This window comes from Carassius gibelio, chromosome A2 (assembly GCF_023724105.1).
Source record: "Carassius gibelio isolate Cgi1373 ecotype wild population from Czech Republic chromosome A2, carGib1.2-hapl.c, whole genome shotgun sequence".
Classification (NCBI taxonomy): domain Eukaryota; kingdom Metazoa; phylum Chordata; class Actinopteri; order Cypriniformes; family Cyprinidae; genus Carassius; species Carassius gibelio.
Window position 1 is genome coordinate 24,026,569 of NC_068372.1, and position 19,735 is coordinate 24,046,303.

General features: G+C 36.9%; 1 protein-coding gene across 1 annotated transcript in view; it reads left to right on the top strand.

The window, feature by feature from the left end:
• Positions 1–19,735, top strand: part of LOC127934007 (ephrin type-A receptor 3-like) — a 108,644-nt gene that overhangs the window by 19,500 nt on the left and 69,409 nt on the right. The window contains exon 3 of the mRNA XM_052531174.1: positions 990–1,650. Coding sequence (XP_052387134.1) covers positions 990–1,650 — 661 coding nt within the window. The remainder of the gene's footprint in view (positions 1–989; positions 1,651–19,735) is intronic.

Consider the following 19,735-nt stretch of genomic DNA (forward strand, 5'->3'; position numbering starts at 1 on the left):
TTGTCAACAAGTAGAACATTATAAAATATACTAAACATTAGTATTAATCAAATGTATGTATCATAATATTACGTATTAGCATCTAACTTGAAGAAGGGGCTATTTTACAATACTTTTCAGTTCGTAATATTTAATGCTACAACATCTACGCACTGCAGTCTTCCAATTTTGCTTAGCTCAATAAACAAAAGAACATCGTTGTGAAATTACATTTGAGAAAATGTCCGGGTGGCTCGTCTGTAAATGTCTTTTCAAATTGGTTGTGTTCTTGCCACGAATGAGCGCTCCGCGTGCTTTACACTTTGTTTTGTTTTGTTCGTCGTCAAACGTGAAGTGAGCTGTGGGCATTTTGTCGCTCTTTTAGACATCACCTCTTCGAATGCCGACTTCCCGGGAGCTCATTTAAAAACTGAAAACCTTCGCTTCACGTCTCAATAAGTCAGGCTCGGATTGGTTCTCTTCTCTCATGCAGTCTGTTCCGTTTTGCCGGTTCTTTTGCTCATTCCTCGCATCTCTCCCGTCTGCTGATTTGATTTTCGTCACAGTCTATTTTCGTCTCGTCCTTTATTCGTTGACGATAATGTCAGTCAATTTAGTCATAGTTTTAGTCTCCATCGGTGCCTTCTTTTTTAGTTTTAGTTTCGTTTTCGTCCGCAAAAATATATTCGTGACGAAAATAATGACGAAAATATTTAGTCAACGAAATTAACACTGTTTTGATCAGTTTAATGCATCCTTGCTGAAAATGTTTATAAATCTGATAGTAATTATAATAAAAATAACTATGTGTATCTCTCTCTCTCACCTACACACACACACGCGCACACACACACACATACACACACGCACACACACATGCACACTAAACTTTCTAAAATATAAAATATGTTTATACCACAAAACAAACATGAGACAGAAATGTCAGTTCATATTAAAATTGTGAAAAAATGCACATTTTTGCAACCATAACAGTTGTATTTCTGTTGCAGTGGGAGGAAATCAGTGTGATGGATGAGAGGAACACCCCTATGCGCTCCTACCAGGTGTGTAATGTGATGGAGGCTAATCAGAACAACTGGCTACGCACACGCCACATCCCACGAGATGGAGCGCAGCGCGTCTACATCGAGATTAAGTTCACCCTGCGTGACTGCAACAGTCTGCCTGGAGTCCCTGGCACCTGCAAAGAAACTTTCAATATGTACTATTATGAGTCCAACAATCCCAACCTGTGGTTTATTAAGGAGAGCCAGTACATAAAGATCGACACTATTGCGGCCGATGAGAGCTTCACACAGACTGATGTGGGTGATCGCGTAATGAAACTAAACACTGAAGTGAGGGACATCAGTAACTTGAGCAAGAAGGGTTTCTACTTGGCTTTCCAAGATGTTGGAGCCTGCATCGCCTTGGTGTCCCTGAGGGTCTTCTATAAGAAGTGTCCTCTTGCCGTTCTGAACCTGGCCCAGTTTCCAGACACGGTGACAGGAGGAGATTCAGCTTTGGTGGAGGTTAGGGGATCTTGTGTAAATGACTCGGAGGAGTTTGAGACACCGAGGATGTACTGCAGTGGAGATGGGGGGTGGCTGGTGCCCATTGGACGCTGTGTCTGCAAGCCAGGCTTTGAGGAGAACAAGGACTACTGTCAGCGTGAGTTTTCTATGAAGCATGTTTTACTACTGTATTGGAAACTTTTGATATACAGTGGACTTAAAAATTATTTAGACACTTACACTTGAGATGGGATGCACAACATTTTTATTGTCAGATATTATACTTGATATTTTATTTGTCAGTATTGGTATTGGAGAGAATTTTAATATCACTGCATACCTATTAAAAAGTAATTGGATTACATAGAAATATCAATCCGAGTGGCATCTACAAATGAAAACTACCAGAACTAACCTTTCTTTTCTTTTGCAAAATCCTTGCTTGGTTTCAATGTATTTTTTAATTGAAAGTTTGAAGTCATCAATTGTGTGCCATCGTTCCTTGAAATTAATGCTGCTTGGCTTGATGTTTTGTTAAATAATGCAATGACATTCATGTCTTTTAAGTGTGGCAAAGTGTCCAAATGCTTTTTAAAGTCACAATATAATAAAAAACATGTTTTTATGGCTTTATTGGACAATTTATTGATAATATGACACATTCTGTAGTGATGGGAATTTAGAAAATATGCACAATTTTTAGCAGTTGCAGTCCCTTTGTTTGCTTCAGAAGTGAGCCTGTATGCAAGTGTTTGTGAGCGAATGCAAATAAGTTTGCAATGAAAGTAGCTGAGGGCTTCAGTGACTCATTCAGATTCACTCCGTGTCTCGTTTCCCTGAGTTGGGGAAGGTAGTTGTGCTCCAGGATACAAATTATTGAGACATAGCATTCCATAGACTATCTGTTCTGTTTACTTGCTCTGCAAATCCATAGGCCTTCAGCACACTGTCTATCTTTTATTCAAGACTGTGAGCTTACTGGATGAGTTTGTAAAGGTTGTCTACAAAGAAGTCTCAGCCAGCTGCTGAATTAAATTATTTTTAAATCTGTTTGCTTTTTGCTTAATTTAAAGCTAGTGTAATAATACCTCAAACCTCAGATCTTTTTGATTCGCTGGATTAATACTGAAGCAATAAGGTATGAGAGGCCATGCAGCTAAAGGGTGCTGTTTAACACTGTATTTACTACAAAGTTCAAATGAATACATAAAAAAAAAAAAAAAAAAAAAAAAAAAAAAAATATATATATATATATATATATATATATATATATATATATATATATATATATATATATATATATATATATATATATATTTTATTAAGAACTTTCAGTTTAGTCCCTGAGGTAAGCTAATGTTAAAGACATTTATGGCTAGGTGGCATAGATGTTTTGAGTCAAAGCTAAGTTGTATACTGTTTTTTTTTTATGTGTTCTGCTGAGAACGTACTGGCATCAGTTGCTCCTTATTCAAATTGTGTTGTTCTTTTGCTGTTTTACTTTGTGTTTTGTATGCTGCAAACATGTCTGTACATAAAAAAGGAAATATCTAACAACCCACATAAGCTCACAGGCTCAAACCTCTTGTTGATTGAAACTCCTAATTTTTATTTATTTGCATGTTGCATTATTATGAAGTGCACATTTCTTTTATTAACTATGAGATCTCGGAAGACTGTGGAAGGAAGAGTGGAAACGAGGAAAGCATGACAGGGTCCTGTGAGTGTAATCGCAGGGCTGTTGTTCTTTCATTGTGTATTTGTCTGTTTCTCATCTGCTGAGGAGCTAATGACAGCACCTTCATGATGAAGCGTTAGCAGACTCACACCACTTGCAAACATTTCCATTTTTATGTCAACTACATTGATTGCTTTTAGCTCTTTTGCTATGTATTTTTTTTACGTTAGCTTGTGCTAATTGACCATGCTTCCTATTTTTCCCATACATGTCCTGCCTGGGATCTCTCAAATTATTTTGGTTTTGTTTTCTTATTGTTTTCATGCTTTTTGAAGGTGATGACTGAAAAGTAGTTTAACCAATGCAGGCATTGTAATTGACGAGTAGTGGCGTGCAAGAAAATGTGATATACAGAAAACTAGTTTTTCTCATGCAGTAGGTCAAGGAATGGTCACTCTTTGCAAAATAATCTTATCAGAATGTGCCAGTGTAATGAATTGCTCTCAGACGGTCAATTAACCTTATTGAAGACAAAGCTAGCTGTATCTTTTCCGGTCCAATCGCTCAATCAATCATGCGAGAGGTCAGTGGAAAAGAGAAATAAAAACTCACCGAAGGCCTTGCTAACAGAGTGCAAGACTCGATAAATAGCCTAAAGATTGACTGTGTTGAGCTATTTCTCAGTGTGGTGGTCCGAAGGCCAGCATGACAAAATGGCTAATCATGGAGGTCTATTGGCAGCGCAAGGGCAGAGGTCAACTAATATATGGCCTTGTCCTTCATCTCAGGCAGTGAATTATTGCTGTATGTGTGTGGGTATGTGTAAGCGCAGGCGTTTTCTCATTTTCACTATTGCGACTGCATTACACATGAGGCTGGCAGATGGTTTTTCATATTTAGTACATGAGTTATCCCTTTAAGCTCTGATTATATTGCGGATTTGCGAATGATCCTCCATCTGCATTAAGCTGACAGACTCTCTAGAAATGGATTTTGCTGGGAGTACAATAGCTGGCTTGGAGAGCAGCACATGGTTGTTTAATCGACAGGTAGACATCAAGCAGATATCAGAAAGCTTAGTGTGGTATTAGAAATCCTGGATCCATTGCTTTGTGCCGTAGTCCACTTTGGGTTAGCGTTGAGCCATATCATTGTGGTGGGAGATAGAAAAGGATTTCCAGTAATGAAGAAGTAAAGATGCAACAAAAGTAACTGATTGAGTGACTTAAAATAAAATGCACCAATAAATAAATAAAATGAAAATATACTGTTCCGTAGACCAACTCAAACCTGCTCAAAGTCTGGCGCAATATTTTTTCTCTGTTATTTAAAGAGCACGTTAGTAAAATGCGCCTATATGCGTGTGCACAGCGTGCGTACACTTTGCTTATTACACACACAGGGACGAGCAGCAGCACTCAGACATTTTACAAATGAAAAATTACATTCCACAGCAGAGTGGGGAATAAAAACAGTTTGTTGATTGAGAGCCAAGGTGAAATGAGTGTGCACTAAAATAGCAAGCTTTTCAAATGTTTTCGAGGACTTTGAGTGCGGGCTAAATTTGGAAACACTGCTTGACTAATGCCCACATGGGCAGTTCTGTTACCTCTCCAGCACTGTTAATAACTAAAAAAAAAAAAAAAAAAATTAATAAAAAAACTAAATGAATTAAGCACTGAGCTGCTTACATTCTCAATGAGCCAGTGAAGGCAAAAGGTGTTGGTTTCTCACTCTTCCTCCAATGTTTATGCCCAGGAGAGCTGAATCCACGCTCTCCTCGGAGCCGGTGCTCAGCAAACAAAAGGTCAGAGCCCTCGGAAAAGCGCGTCAGCTGTGCTGAATAGCCTCTGTGGTGAAACTGTCAGCAGGCTAATGTATTAAAATGAGGCATTTTTGCTTCTCTTTTTTATGCAAGGTAGGTGCTAATAGACTCATTAGCTGTACCCGCTCTGACTCTGAAATGGCAGCCAGTTCTAATTACTGACATTTTCTATAGTGCTGTTTTTGTAATATTCGTGTTTTTCTTCAGCTGTTCCATGGTTGAGTTTCAGTAATGGTCACCCCTCCTTCCCGACGAGGGCTCTAGCGATGCTCGGAGACCACTCAGGGGATGAGGCTGCTGGTCCCTGTTTAAATATTCATTAGGACTCATGGATACAACCGTCTCTGAGAAACGTGAATAAAAAAGGCTAAGTGCTTTCATTTAAAAAAGGCAACAAATAATGGAAAATTATGACATACAATTAGGCTTGGCTATGTGCTGCCGCCCGTCAACGTTTCTCATTTGGAAGTCAGCAAGGAAGTCTATTTGAATGGCGATCAGCGTATGTTTGTTCGAGACTGCGTTTTTTTGACAGTTGTGCATAAATATATTTGAAAAGGCATGAGCGTGTGCGTTCGCTGGTGTCATGTTGTCCGCTGTACCGGGGGAGTGAGGCAGGGTAGAGCGCTGGTACATTTCCATAGGGACGTAACTCGCTCCCTCTGTAGTTTTCTCAGATGATGCAGACGGTATCGTTCTGATTATAAAATATGAATATCCTTATCTTTTAAAGTTAGTTTTTCATTCACTTTTTGAGTATAACTGCATTTATCAGAAAGTTGGCTTGTCTGTGTATGTGGCGGGTGAGTAGATTGTGATAAACTGTAGTGCACTGTCACACTTTCAAATTAACTATAGAGGACATCAAATTATACAGCCTCTTTTAGTTGACGATTAAATAAAGATATTAATATAATGGTTTATATCACTTAACGTATCTTTTAGTATTTAAATTTCAGTTCATCCCATTTTTAAGCTGGTATATTTAACCTTTTTGTATGACTACCCAGTATGATGCAGTATTCCAAATATTCTGAAGTTATATGGTAGCTTTGAGTGACGAATAGAGCAAACGTAATGCCGTATAAATAAATAATGATCTTCCTCCTCATGTAAGCTTTGACTGGATTTTAAAGTCAGTGAGTTGAACTGAATCAGTTTGATTTGTGAGCAGGTAGTTCAGACTGGTTTTGTGTACTGGATCAGCTGATTCAGTAAAAATACTTGCTTTTTGCTCAATTCGTTTCCAATTCATGATGAGTGAAGTATGAAATAATTTCAGTAATTAATAACTTTGCTCCTTGCCATCATCGGTTCTCATTCACTTTCATTATATTGCGGAATTTTAGCCAGAATGTTGTTCAGAAACTCGCCTTTTTTGTTACACAGAAAAGTGAAAGAATTTTAAAAGGGTCATTTTGTATGACATAAGGTTGGATGAGAATTTAAATGTTTGGATGAGCTATCCCTTTAAATAAGTGTTATGAGAATTCATCAGCAGTTTAACAGCAATGTAACACAGAAGGCTATCATTTACTAAGTTTAGCTTAACACACATCTTGAATGTTGTGTTTTGCTATTATTGATTGCTTAATGTATATTTAATGCTGGATTGGATGTGGAATTTAGTGATTTGAATCGGTCTGAAATATACTAAGATGCACTTAATGAGTTTAAAGTAAATCTATCATCTATCTTACCAGAATGGCCCATCTTCTGAAACCCAGATGAATTCTTGTTAACCTCCATCGATGGTGGTCCTTCCTAAATGGTTATCCCTGCTGTGTCGCTTCTTCTTCTTCTTCTTTTTTTTTTTTTTTAATGCACAGGCTGTCTTCAATCCTAAAGGGAGCTCTCAATAGCATAGTCCTCTTTCAGTGGGCTTTATTCACAGCGTTGGAGGCCTATCTGATAAGAGCCATCTTTTCTCAGGTCAGTTATTGTGTTGCTTCTAGTTTCTCATATCAGCTGGATGAATACGGCTGTTGCTCTCGTGGTTTAGGACGGGTAGATAGGGCTTGTTTCTGTTGAGCTCATATCGCTTGCATGAATAGCAGAGTGCACATTTGCCTTTTCATATCTTGTAGTCTTTTAGAGTAAGCCTTCTGAATACGAACAAAGCCTGGGCATTCTGTCAGTACTAATTAGGTTGATTTTAATGTTTTAAATAATATTTCAAAAATGTTTATTTGTTTCAGTTAATATTGAATAATTAATTGTGCATTCTCGTGCCATCTACATTTTCACATTTAGATTACTTTTGCCATCATCTTAATCTTATTAATTGAATAACCCTGTTAAATATTTTTCAAAATGCAAATTTCAACATGAATATGCATTGTTTACACTGTGCATTATAATGTTTTGGTGCCTAAATAAACTTATAGTACTAGTAACATTCAAAATGACTGATTTGAATTTGTATTGTTTTGTTTTTAAATTATTTGGGCAACATAAAAAAAAAAAAAAAATATATATATATATATATATATATATATATATATATATATATATATATATATATATATATATATATATATGTATATATATATATATGTATATATATATATATATATATATATATATATATATATATATATATATATATATATATATATATATATATATATATATATATATATGTATATATATATATATTTTGGCTTAACAGTAATAGCCAGAATTTTTTGAGATTCAATATTTAATTTAAACATAGAAATATATTTATAACTACTTATAAAACATTTGGATTGAAAATAGTAGTAAAAGAAAGATTATGATGCTAAAATTCTGCACTGATTCTAGATTCTAAATGACCAAAAACGTTAAGAGATTCCATGCAACAATTCCAGTAGAATGTTTTTCAGCTAGACTGTGTCTTTCCACCCAGCTTCCCAGAAATTGCATGAAACCAACAAGTCTGATTAAGGTTTGACATTTTGAAAAACCTCTTGCATCAGATGATTGGTGAAACTAATTTGCAGCGAACCACAATGACATTTTTTTAGGTGAGTAGATATTTATAATGATTTATAGGGCTGTTCCTGTAGAGTTTTTAGATTCTGCCAAATGTTGCTTGTGTTTGTTTCTATTTTGGCATGAGGCTTTGTGTTTATAAGATCCAGTCAGTGTGTTGTATTCAGACTTCCGTGGTACCCAAGGTACTGATGTTGGATAGTATCTGACTGATTAGACAGAATAACTGACTGTACGGGTCCCTGTGAGCTGTGTAGATTTCAGCCATCCTTTCTTTCTCTCTCAGAGTAACCCTACACGTCCATGGCAAAAAATAACCTGATGTGTACTGTCACAGGGATTATATCATTATGAAATTGAGATTTGCTGTCAAAACACACCACTGGATACATATCCTCAGTTGCACTCATTTCACAGTTTTGGTTCTGTCTCTTCCTCTCTTTCCATTTTCTATCACGGCTTTGAGTTGATGGATTTTTTTTTCCTTCGTCTTTCTCTGTCTGACCCCTGGAGGCCTGAAGCAGGCCATTCATGCTGTCTGCGTCTGCCACATCCAATTACAGTTCCAGCAGAGACCATAGCAGCCCAGACACCTGTCATCTTCCACTCCTCTGTCCAGGAACCCAATATACTTTCTCTCTTCACTAACTCACTCTCTCTCCTCTTCTATGATGTTGGCCGATCGCTCCACTTACGTTCTTTAATTCCTTCCCTTCAGTTGGCGTATATCATTTCTCTCTCTTCTAGTCTTATGTCTTTCAGTAAGTCCTGTTGTCTTGCACACTTTTGAACAGTATGTCATGCTGTATTGCTCATGCAGGATTCAGGAAATTGTATAGGATCAGCGCGATGGTTTAAATGGGTGAACAGGTTAGACCGGTGAACAGGTCATTTTGTAAAATCAGAATCAAAATGCAATTTTTGTTTTTGATGTGATGATACAATGGGAATTGTGACAAATAGTGTAATTCTGCCTTCATGTCATGTCAGAATAACCATATTTACAAAATGTTTTATCTGCCAGTTTTGTTACCAAATAAGATGAATACATTTAATGTGTGATTATACAGTTTGACTATGCAATTTAGTTTGTGACCATATTGTGTAGTTTTCGTGGAAAATAAGTACTGTATAAATCTAGTCGTGTAATTGGTTTGCACATCCCATTCACTGCTAATACAGTCTTGTTTGTTTCACTAGTGCTAAAGAGCCTTGTGTTTTTGATGTAAGTGGAAAAATAAAAAATAAAAATTGGAAAATCCCCTGTGCATCCATCCATTTTATTCAGCTCAAAACCACTTGAACATGTGTCACTTCATATTTACAATTTCTGAACTTAACTAGGGAGCATAAACTGTAAAAAATAATAATAATAATAAAAAACTCTGGCTGGGTCCAGCAGCAGACACTGGGTCAGTTTGTTGAAGATGCCCAGAGCTTATTTGGCCATTGCAGTGACAGCAGAAAACAGATTCTGGCCACTGGTGAAAGTGCGTCCTGGCTGATTGCCTGTGGGTCCCTCTTAAAAGCGATTAAGACCAGGCTGATTTGATTCCACGGTAGTGAAAGTGGGTCATGGCTCTCAGCAGTGAAAGAGCTGGTAAAGCTGGTCAACCAGCATCATTTTGTTAACTGAGGAAGTCTTGCTATAGTTTAAAAGTCTGATGAGGAAACCAGCATCCTAAAAGATAAATGCTTGTAATAGTGGTGGATGATAAATTGCATGCAATATTTAATGCGCATCTTGCCAGTAAAGCCGCTTCAGTAATCTGCAGTAAATCTCCATCACGTGCATGCTTTCACATGGAGCTGCATTTACTACACAGAGCCGTTGTTCACTGACAAGCTACGCAAATCATGCGCCCAAAATATGATCATGGTTTTGCATGGTTTTAGTTAATGCAGCTCCATGTGAAAGCATGCACATGATGGAGATTTACCGCTGATTAAAGAACCGTCTTTACTGGCAAGATGCACATTAAATATCGCATGTGATTTATCATCCAGCCCTTTCATGTAACCATCAATGTTGTTTTTTTTTTTTATCAGGGAGGAGAATGATACATTCTTCGGCTTTTCCTCTTTTTTTTTTACAATTATTTATACGGTGACCCCCAAAACTATTTTGGACACTTTATGGTTGTCAGACATTAGTGGAACTGAACATTCACTTAAATATGTAGTTAGTTAACATTAGAAACAGTTATGAGAAATGCTGTAGGCTTAGAATCATTTGTTTGCAGATTGTTATGCTAATTCAATCAATCAATCAATCAATCAGTCAATCAGTCAATTCTGTTTAATTCGGTCCTTACAGACATCTTTTCACAAAAAATAAATAAATGGATGAACATATTTTCAAAAAAAGGTGTAATTCAATGACATTTATACTAATTTATACTTTTTTGTTGTTGTTGTTGTTGTTCATGGCTAAATGTCTAAACTTCTTGTACAGACAGTCCAAAAGTCTTAAACCACATATTGACATTGAATTAATCTTAATCTAATTTAATCAAAGAAAAATTTAATGGAAATTTAATGTTTTAATTATATATATATGAACCAGACTTCATCTTTTAAAGGAGAGCTTTGTGTAATATATGAACTCATAGTGATATTTGATTATGTTAGAAGTTAAAACCGATGTTATGAAAGGTTATTCTTTAGTCTTGCAAAACACATTCATGCTGATCTTTCGGACAGAGTGTCCTGTATATATATCAGAGGAGGTGTGTGTGTGTGTGTGTGTGTGTGTGTGTGTGTGTGTTAAACCTGTATGTGGCAGCTATGTGAAGCAGCAGTCAGTCGAGACCCACCTGATCCCCTGTTAAGTTCATCTGAAACAGCGGAGGATCTTTGAAGGTCAAGTGCTCCCTGAGCAGTTCCATTATTCCTGAGCCTTTTCTCATTCTGTCTTTCTTTCCTGCGGTAGAGGGTCAGTCAGAAGCTGAAGATCTCTCTCTGAAAGAGTGCCCTTGAAGCTCTGTGTGTGTATAGGGGCGATTTTACCTCTTGCCAGATGTTTTGTGAGGGGGACTGATTGGTGATGTGGAACGACTCTTTGAATAACAATCTGGGGGTCGTTTCCAGCCCCCCTTTGCTCACATCCTCACAAAGCTTCAGTGTTACTCACTGCTGGCCTCAAATACACAGCTGCACCTCATTTTCAGACTACATCACCCTCTCTTCCTCCTCCTCCTCCTTCACCTCCTCTCATTCTCTCAGACTCTGAGCAAGTGAAATTAATAGCATTTATTCCCCAGTATTTCAAGTTTAGGGGACAAACCAGGCCAAAGGATGTGTGTAGCAATAAATGAATGTACAGTTGGAAAATCTAAAGTCCAAATAAAGATCTTCCTTTCCCCCATGGGACGATGCTGCAGTAATAGTTGTGCAGAACACTATAGTTATATTCATAGCTCAATATTTATTTATTTTTTCATTTATTTTTTGCTGTTACTGGGGACATCAGAGCTCATCTTTGCTTGGACGGTGTAATATTGCAGATTGTTAGGATCCAGTGTTGTGTACATACACACGCATTCACATGCACATACACCAGCAATAAAAAAGCTGAAGGGTAAAACAGCACTGCAAATGTAAACTGTCATAATGTGATGTATTTTCATATGAAACATGGTCTTCATCAAGAAAAAAATGCAGAATGGGGCTTGATTTTATCCATTGGAAATAAATTGGATTTTGAATGTGGATGTTATTTACTGCTGGAGGAGGTGAAAATTAAGAGGATATCACCTAAAAAGAAAAGTAATTTCAAAGGAGGAGCAAGTACATTTTTACATTACGTTGCATATATATTTTTTTTTTAAGACTTTAAAACTTTTTCTTTTCTTTTTTTAAACCTTGGTATAGTTTGAGAATTAAGGCTGATCCTTTTGCTAATTAGTTCTTAAGAAATATATTAATTTTTAAGGTGGGAAGGTGGTGTAGGACTATAAAATATTCGCCCAATCATATTCCTCGGTCCGAGGGTTACGATAGGCTGATAGGCTGTCCTACCTGCCTGTCAACATATCTATCAGCAAAACTTTGATATTCCATCAGTGAGTTCCATTATTTTATTGCAGACCAAGCAGGAATGGAAGGCTAAGTAGCATTTACTAATGGGATATTATGGTAAGATTTTACCAAAAAGTGGATTTTTAAATTAATCACTTGATTGCACAAGAGAAGAGATAAGAGATAAAAGAGGAACAGAGGTGAAAAAAGGAGGGGAATATAGGAGATCTGGAGTTATATATAAATTGTGTGGCATGTTGGGAGGTTGCTGTCTTATTCCTGGAGGAAGTGGAGAATTGACTCCTCTGATCCGTGGCGATAAATTCCAGATGTGTTTGAATGTTGTCAGACTGACGGCCTTGTCCGCGTTGACCTCTGCGTTGACAACACCAATCACAGCTCTGAGAACTGGCAGCCGCTGTACGAACGAGGCCTGCTGTGTTGCTATGTTATCAATAATGCAAAAGCTCCGGTGCTTTCTCCAGCAGTCCATGTCTCTTATAACCCAATTTGCACCTCAGATCCCTGCTTTGCCTTCCTGCAGGCTGCAGCCTGTAACGTGTGGCTGCTCTCTGTCTGCTCAAACATTGTCACTTTGGCATTTGAATTCAAGGACACGGAGTATCACAAAAGGAAATGCTACTTTAAGCCACACATGCTGAGTCTAATGCCATTTTTGTCTACGTCATCTTTAGACAGTTTTCCAGTGCTTTTGAGCCTCTGGCTGCTGACGTGCATGTAGTTGAACAGACTGTAGGTCTCTTATCAGATCAACATCACATAAATGTAACACACTTGAACATTTTTTTTTGTGTGTGTGTGTTTCCTTAATAAAATGTGGTCAAGGCAGGAACAGTGGGTGTGATATGAGATATGTGCATGTGTGATGTATTGGAGAGTGCAAGCAGGTGATAAGTATCGCTCTGAATTGATTATTCTGTCAGAGGAGGTAAAGATCTGTAGCTGCTTCATCAAACAACACTTCACCCCCACAGATTTATTACAGCCAGCCACCCCCTCTACCCGCCACCACACTGCAGGATCCAGCTCAGCAACCCTGCTGGAAACAACAGCTTACATGACCATTTACTGAATGTGAAGTATATTTCCGTGTATTTTCATGCTGGTCACCTAGTCTAACAGGGCCAGACTTTTGATGACTGGTACAAAGCCACTTTTCAGCTTGTTCTAGGCCAGAAACATCTGGTTTGACACCGTCTCACCAGCATGTATATTGCCATTTCTTTTTTTCTTTCAAAGCTGAATTTTCAGCAGCCAATACTTTAGTGAACAGTGTCACATGGTCCTTCAGAAATTTAAATGTATGCATTTAGCAGACGCTTTTATCCTAAGCGACTTACAGTGCATTCAGGCTATCAATTTTTACATATTGTAGCTCATCTATGACTTTCCAGGCAGACTAGTAGAAACCTGTTCACTCTGATTCTTGGGAGTTGTGTTTTAGGCAATCTCTTTGGAGTTTGCAGTCTTTGCAGCCTTTGTATGCAGTAGGCCTATATACTGTACTAGTATACAATGCTAGTATACAAATGATGAATATGCTAGTCAGTCAGGATGATATGAACTGGCGTAAGCTGTTTGTTTTTCCCCAGCAAGAAAATCATCGCAAACCAATCCCTTCTTGCTAAGTGGAAAATATCACTAAACAGTGTGACATTTGGGTCCTCTGTGATGAAATTGAGCGATTCATGATGGACAAGTTCCAAATTTTGGAGTCCAAGAGATTGTTCTGGATCCCTGTGGGGAGATTCAGTTTTACGCCCCCGAATAAAAAAAACAAACAAAAAAACAAATCAATCTACAAAACCATTGAAATATCACCAAGCCAGCAGTTGTAACCAAGGGGTTTAATGTCCTAAATCTGATGTACCCTTTTAATTCATTAGCCCAAAAATAGCAGTTGTAATATCAAAGGGTGTTTTCTATCAATACTAACTGCTAAGTGATTTGAGATCTCTGTAAACCGACCACCGCGGGGGTTAGTATTAGCAGTTATTAGAGAGTGGCATTTGAGAAGCGGTGAGCTGATCAGTGCTAATCGTAGCGGAGCAGCGTCTGTGTTCGCTGTTGCGATCTGTGGTCATACTGTGAGCGGTGAGTGTTAGCTGTGGTGTTGAACAGCTTCATTACACGAGCTGTGAGCTGGACATCGCTGTAATTATAGAGAGAGCGGTTTTATTCGTCTGGCTTTATCATTTTGTCAGCCGAAGTAGGCTATTACTGTTATTCTGCTGCTCTACACACGGGTTTAGAGTTTCACCTTTTTGCCATTTCTACTGGAAATGATAGGCTGATGTTAAAACAGATGTTACTGCCTTCATGCACAAGTTTCTTAACTTTCTCATGCTCTTAACACTTTCTCTGTGCTAGTCAAATGAATGCAAAGAGTTAAATAGAGGTGAGGTGGGAACATGGCACAGAAAGAGTGAGCACATGTCTAGTTTTCAAACCACCTCCAGCCCCGTTTTATTTTAAGTTCATCTCTCTCAATAATTCATAACCTCTGTCCCAAGAGTGCACAGTAACATGTCTAGAAGTCTCATAGCCCCTTTATCAGCTGCAACACGCTGTTTATTCTAATCACCCTCCGACCTGTTGACCACTATTCATTTATTTAGTTACTAAGCTACAGTGGCCACAGTGGTTGAAACTAGGACTGGGCCTATATATCTTAGCTGTTTTGTTTATGTATTCATTTAATTAATTTTTTTTCATAGTTTTTGATAGTTGATTTATTTTTTCTTTATTTTTTTTGAGGGAATATTTATCAGATTACATTTCTTCACATTATTGTTTATGAGTTTGTCAATAAATGTAGTGTTTTTTTTATTTTTTTAAAAGAGGTTATTATGTTTAAAAAGGCTTTTATTCGATTATGAGAAAATGGTAAAAACAGTAAAATTGTGAAATATTACTACAGTGTCAGAAACCATGTTTTTCAAGAATCCATGATTAATACAAAGTTCAAAAGAACAGTGTTTATTCAAAATAGAAAACTCGTGTAATATATATATATATATATATATATATATATATATATATATATATATATATATATATATATATATATTGATACTCACTTTTACAGTAATTACTTTAATGCATCATTGCTAAATGAAAGTATTGTATTCATTAAAATATCTTTAACTGAACAAATAAAAAAAGGTTAAGAAATAAATTTCACTCAGAAATTGGACTCAGGATCGATTCGCCCATCACTATTGGCCTCTAATACAGTAGAATTGGCTCATTGGATGGGTTTGAAGGTTTTGAACATTTATTATTATTATTATTATTATTATTTAGTAATTTTATGCTATTTTTACTTGCATTTAATGACTTTTTTTTTGGTATTGAATCTCTGAATCATAGCTTTCTGTAACTTACATAAAGGTTTTATAGAAATTCAGCAACATTCAGTTGCTTCATTCACATACTATTAGGTTAATGCACAATGTGATTGCCGTGTATGCGTTTCCTTGAAAACAATTCTAAATTGGTGGCAGCTATTCTTTACTTGACAATATGGATAGAAAGGGCTGCAATTACAGCTCTTCTTATATCAGATACTGCAGAATAGTCAAACTCAGTAACCAGTTTTATTTATGCAATATAGTTACAGGACTCAAACAGGCTAGACATGACAAGCAGAGGTGTCTTTTTTTTTTTCTGGAATCAGTGAAGTGAGCTCATAAAGACCCCGTCTGGAAAGCTTCCTGGAGAGTCCATGACTCAAATCAGTCGAGGACAATAGAAAGCAGCGGGCTGCCACGGAGGGCGAAACCCGGATATTACTGCGCTTATCAACGAGGAAGAGCTCATCAGGGTTCATTTGTACTCTCAAAGAAACGGACACTAAAATCCCTATCAGCCAGACTGAAAGGCGTGAGCTTTTCCTATTAATTCTGACACAGGGAGCATATGCTTCATCTGAATCAGTATGCAGTTTTCAATCTGAAATCCATAACCTCCCATCTGAAGATGAAAGGAACAATGGCCCGAAGACAATCTGCCAGCTTTCTAGCAGGAGTTTGGCGGTGTGTGAATGAGTGAATAGGGATGAGATATTGTATCAGGTCAGCCCTGTTATCAGTGTTTGATGTGTTCTCTCACACAGTGTGTGTGTATGCGTGTGTTTCTATGTTCCTGTCGGTAAGAGGAAGCATCCCTTGGCTTATGGGTCAGGTGAACGGAGCCAGGATGTAATTTGCTAAAACCTAATGCCTGCTAATGACAGGAGGAAAAAAATTATTTTGCTTTGGATCTTGTGATTTCAGTTCTATCGACTTTGATAAAACAATAAAGGAGAAAAGGGAAGGTCTAGTTTCTCTCCCTTATATTTATTTCAGTAAACACCCTAATTCGCAGATGCTTTCCTTTTGGAAATCAATCATCATTAAAAGGTGCAGTTCCACCAAAACCAGAAAAAAAAAAAAATATCGAATTATTATATATATATATATATAAACTGTCATCATTCATTCATTATATCCTAATGTAGTCCATATGGCATATGCTTTAAATAAGAAGACTTCTGATACAACATAATATTGTTTGTGGATCAGAATATATTTATTTATTATTAGAAATTAAGTATTATTGTAATTATTTATTATTGTTGCTATTTTAATTAAATTATTTCCATTATTAAGCATCATTAAAAGTTAATAATTCATCCAAATTTCACCCAATTTTGTCATAATTTTTCATTCTTATGTCGTTCCAGACTCTCTTTCTTAATTCAGTCTGTATGACACATGCTTCATACAACATGTCTTCTGAAGCCACATAACATTGCGTATTTATTTATTAAAAAATATTTATATTACAAATATTATTATGATTGTTTCATTTATTACAACTTTATAATAACTTTTGTTCAGTTTGCATTTCCCCAGACACTTTCTACTCCTCGTTTCTTGAATCTAGATTAATAAAAGTACTACACACTGTTTGAGACACTGAATGATACTTTAAAACACTTGATCAGACCAAATGGATGTGTTTCTCCTGGTTCCCGCTGAGTAGAGAATAAAATTAGTTAAAAAATAGGTTAGTTCTTTAGAGCTGAGAAGCAAAGCTTAGTTTGCGTCTGCTCTCCCAGTGAGAGATGTGAGGTTTGGAGAGCAGGGGGCCGTTTGTATTTCTTCATGTCAGATATTTCACGCACAGAAGAGCTCAGAAGGAGGTTTCGGGGAGGTGTGGTTGCAGAAAGCTGGGCCACAGTTTTATAGACCTTTATTTAACTGGTGCTCAGTTTATCCTGTAAATGGCACAGAGCAGGACGCAGTCTTGGCGTTCCTCCATCTGAGGAAAAGTCAACGGAGAGAGGACTTCTAATGCCTTTAAAAACTAATATGACACTAGGGTTGTGCAAAACTACATACATCTGTCTCTGCGTGTATATGGCTGTAGCGATGTCTTGTTTGCCATGTACCCTGTCTAACGGCTAAAATACAGTTCGCTGTTAGAATTTTAATTTTAAAGCACGGGCATTTGAATAGAAACACCAAAAGAGGACTACATCTGTGTGTGTGTTTTGGATTTTGCGCTAGTTGCCGAAGACTGAGTGTCACTACATATTATGTGCATGTTTAGTTTGATAAGAGAGAATCTGGTGGAGAGAAAGAGAGCGGTCTCCAGACAGCAGGCACAGGGCTGTAGCACCTGGCGCAGCAACGTGAGTCTCAGCCTGCAGCGTTAAATATTTACTGCTCATCCTCACACATGACAACACAGATCACACAGCAAACTCCCAACACTCGCTCCTGAATCAGCCCTATCCTCGCTCTTCTTTTATCACTCCTTTTCTCTAGTAAGCTATTTTCTTGTTTTTCTGTTTCTAATCACTTGTGCTCTTCTATCTAGTGGAAGGTAAACAGCAAACAACAAGACATGATGGTTCTTCTCCAACACTGTTGTTGAATTGCCACTCGTTACTACAAGCCTTTCAACTGAAACAATTCAATGTTTTTTTTTTTTCTTTGCTTCATAGTCAACATAAACTGTGATTGTTGTATATTGCATCAAACTTAAAGACATAAAAATAATTGGAAAATCATTGTTAGATATTATATTTTTTGACTATTAAGATTAATTTGTATTGTGACTTTTTTTTTTTTTTTGTTAAACACATTTTCCTCCTAAATTATCATAACAAATTATTATTTTTTAAATAATCGTATTTTTAATTTTACATTATTTTTTAAATATTTTAATTTATAATAATAATTAAATAACAGCATTTATTATTATTATTATTATTATTATTATTATTATTATTAATTCCAGCAATAAAAAAAAAATACATTAGAGTAGCTTACTGAGATTTTGTGGATTTAATTATTTGTTCATTTATTTATTTTTATTTTTTTGTTCATTTGTTTGTTGAATTGCAGGAAATATATTAAGTTTTGCTTTTGTTCAGGTAGTTCAACTTTTTGTATAGCCTGTGGAAATACTGTAATCACTTGAGATGAAATTTTGGCAGCAATTTTTATTGTCATTGCGCAAAAAATGTGAGCCATTGCTTCTGTTATGCATGCACTTGAAATGCTTCTAGAATGCGTAGGACATTGCATAGCAGAACCAGCACATGCTTCTGTCCAAAACCCACTCTTTATTCCTCGTCCTCTCTCTCATTTATTTAGGCTCCGTTCCTGAACACATGCTGTGTCCAGCTATACTCGCATAAGCAGAAATGCAGCTGGGAGCGATTTAGGTTTTGTTGTGTGTTTGGGTGATTATAGTGTCTGTAGGCATGCATGAAATTAGTGAGTGATTAGTGTGGCTCACTGCTGAGGATCTGGAGCAAAACTTTACTGAGAGAGCGGTAAGGCCGAGATGCCCAGCTGGGATTTACCTCACTCAATTCTTTTTCTGTTTCTCGGGAGATTTTTTTTTCCCCTCATCTTCCATATTTCTCTCTTGCTGTCTTTTGAGTGTTGTCCCATCTCCTTTCAAACAATTGGATGCTCGTTCTCTTTTTCCAGCGCTCTTTGCAGGCAGTGTTCAGTTAAAAAAGGAATGAAATGGCAAGCCTCATGCCAAGCTTTTTTTTTTCTATTTTTCCATATCCATTTAGCATTCACATCAACATTTACGAGTAGTTTTGGGGATGGGAATGCCTTCAAAGATGGTTTGTTTGTGTGTGTGTGTTTGCCTCCTGCTGTGGCTGTCTGTCAGACTCTGACCCTGACCCCTCCAGAGCTCCTGCACTAATATTTATTTAATTTCAACTGGCCAGCACAATGCCAAGAGGTCAGAGAGGAATAACAATCACAAACAAGCAGACGGAGACCAAAGCTTGAGCCCTGACTTCCTGTCTATCTCTCCGTCTACATATCTGAAAGTATCTCTTTTTTATTTATTTATTGCTTATCTGTTTGACTGACTAGAGACTGGGCTGTAGGTCACTTTTTGTATCAGTGAAACTACATATAATAATTCTATAATAAGAAAATAATTCAGCAAATTCAATTAAACTAAACTTAATGATGCCATGATATTAGAATGAAATATCATGTTTGTAAATACACTTGTTCTACAATTTGTACCTTAGTGGAACAAGTCAAAGCAGCAATGCTGCATCCCACACACCGCTGTCCCAGTGATTTATGGGAAATGAAGTTTTGTGGAGGAATGGCTTAAGTCAGCGAGCCAGGAGAAACATGCTGTTCTCCTTCACTGATCTAAATAATTGGAAAGGGTTTACTCGGTTTT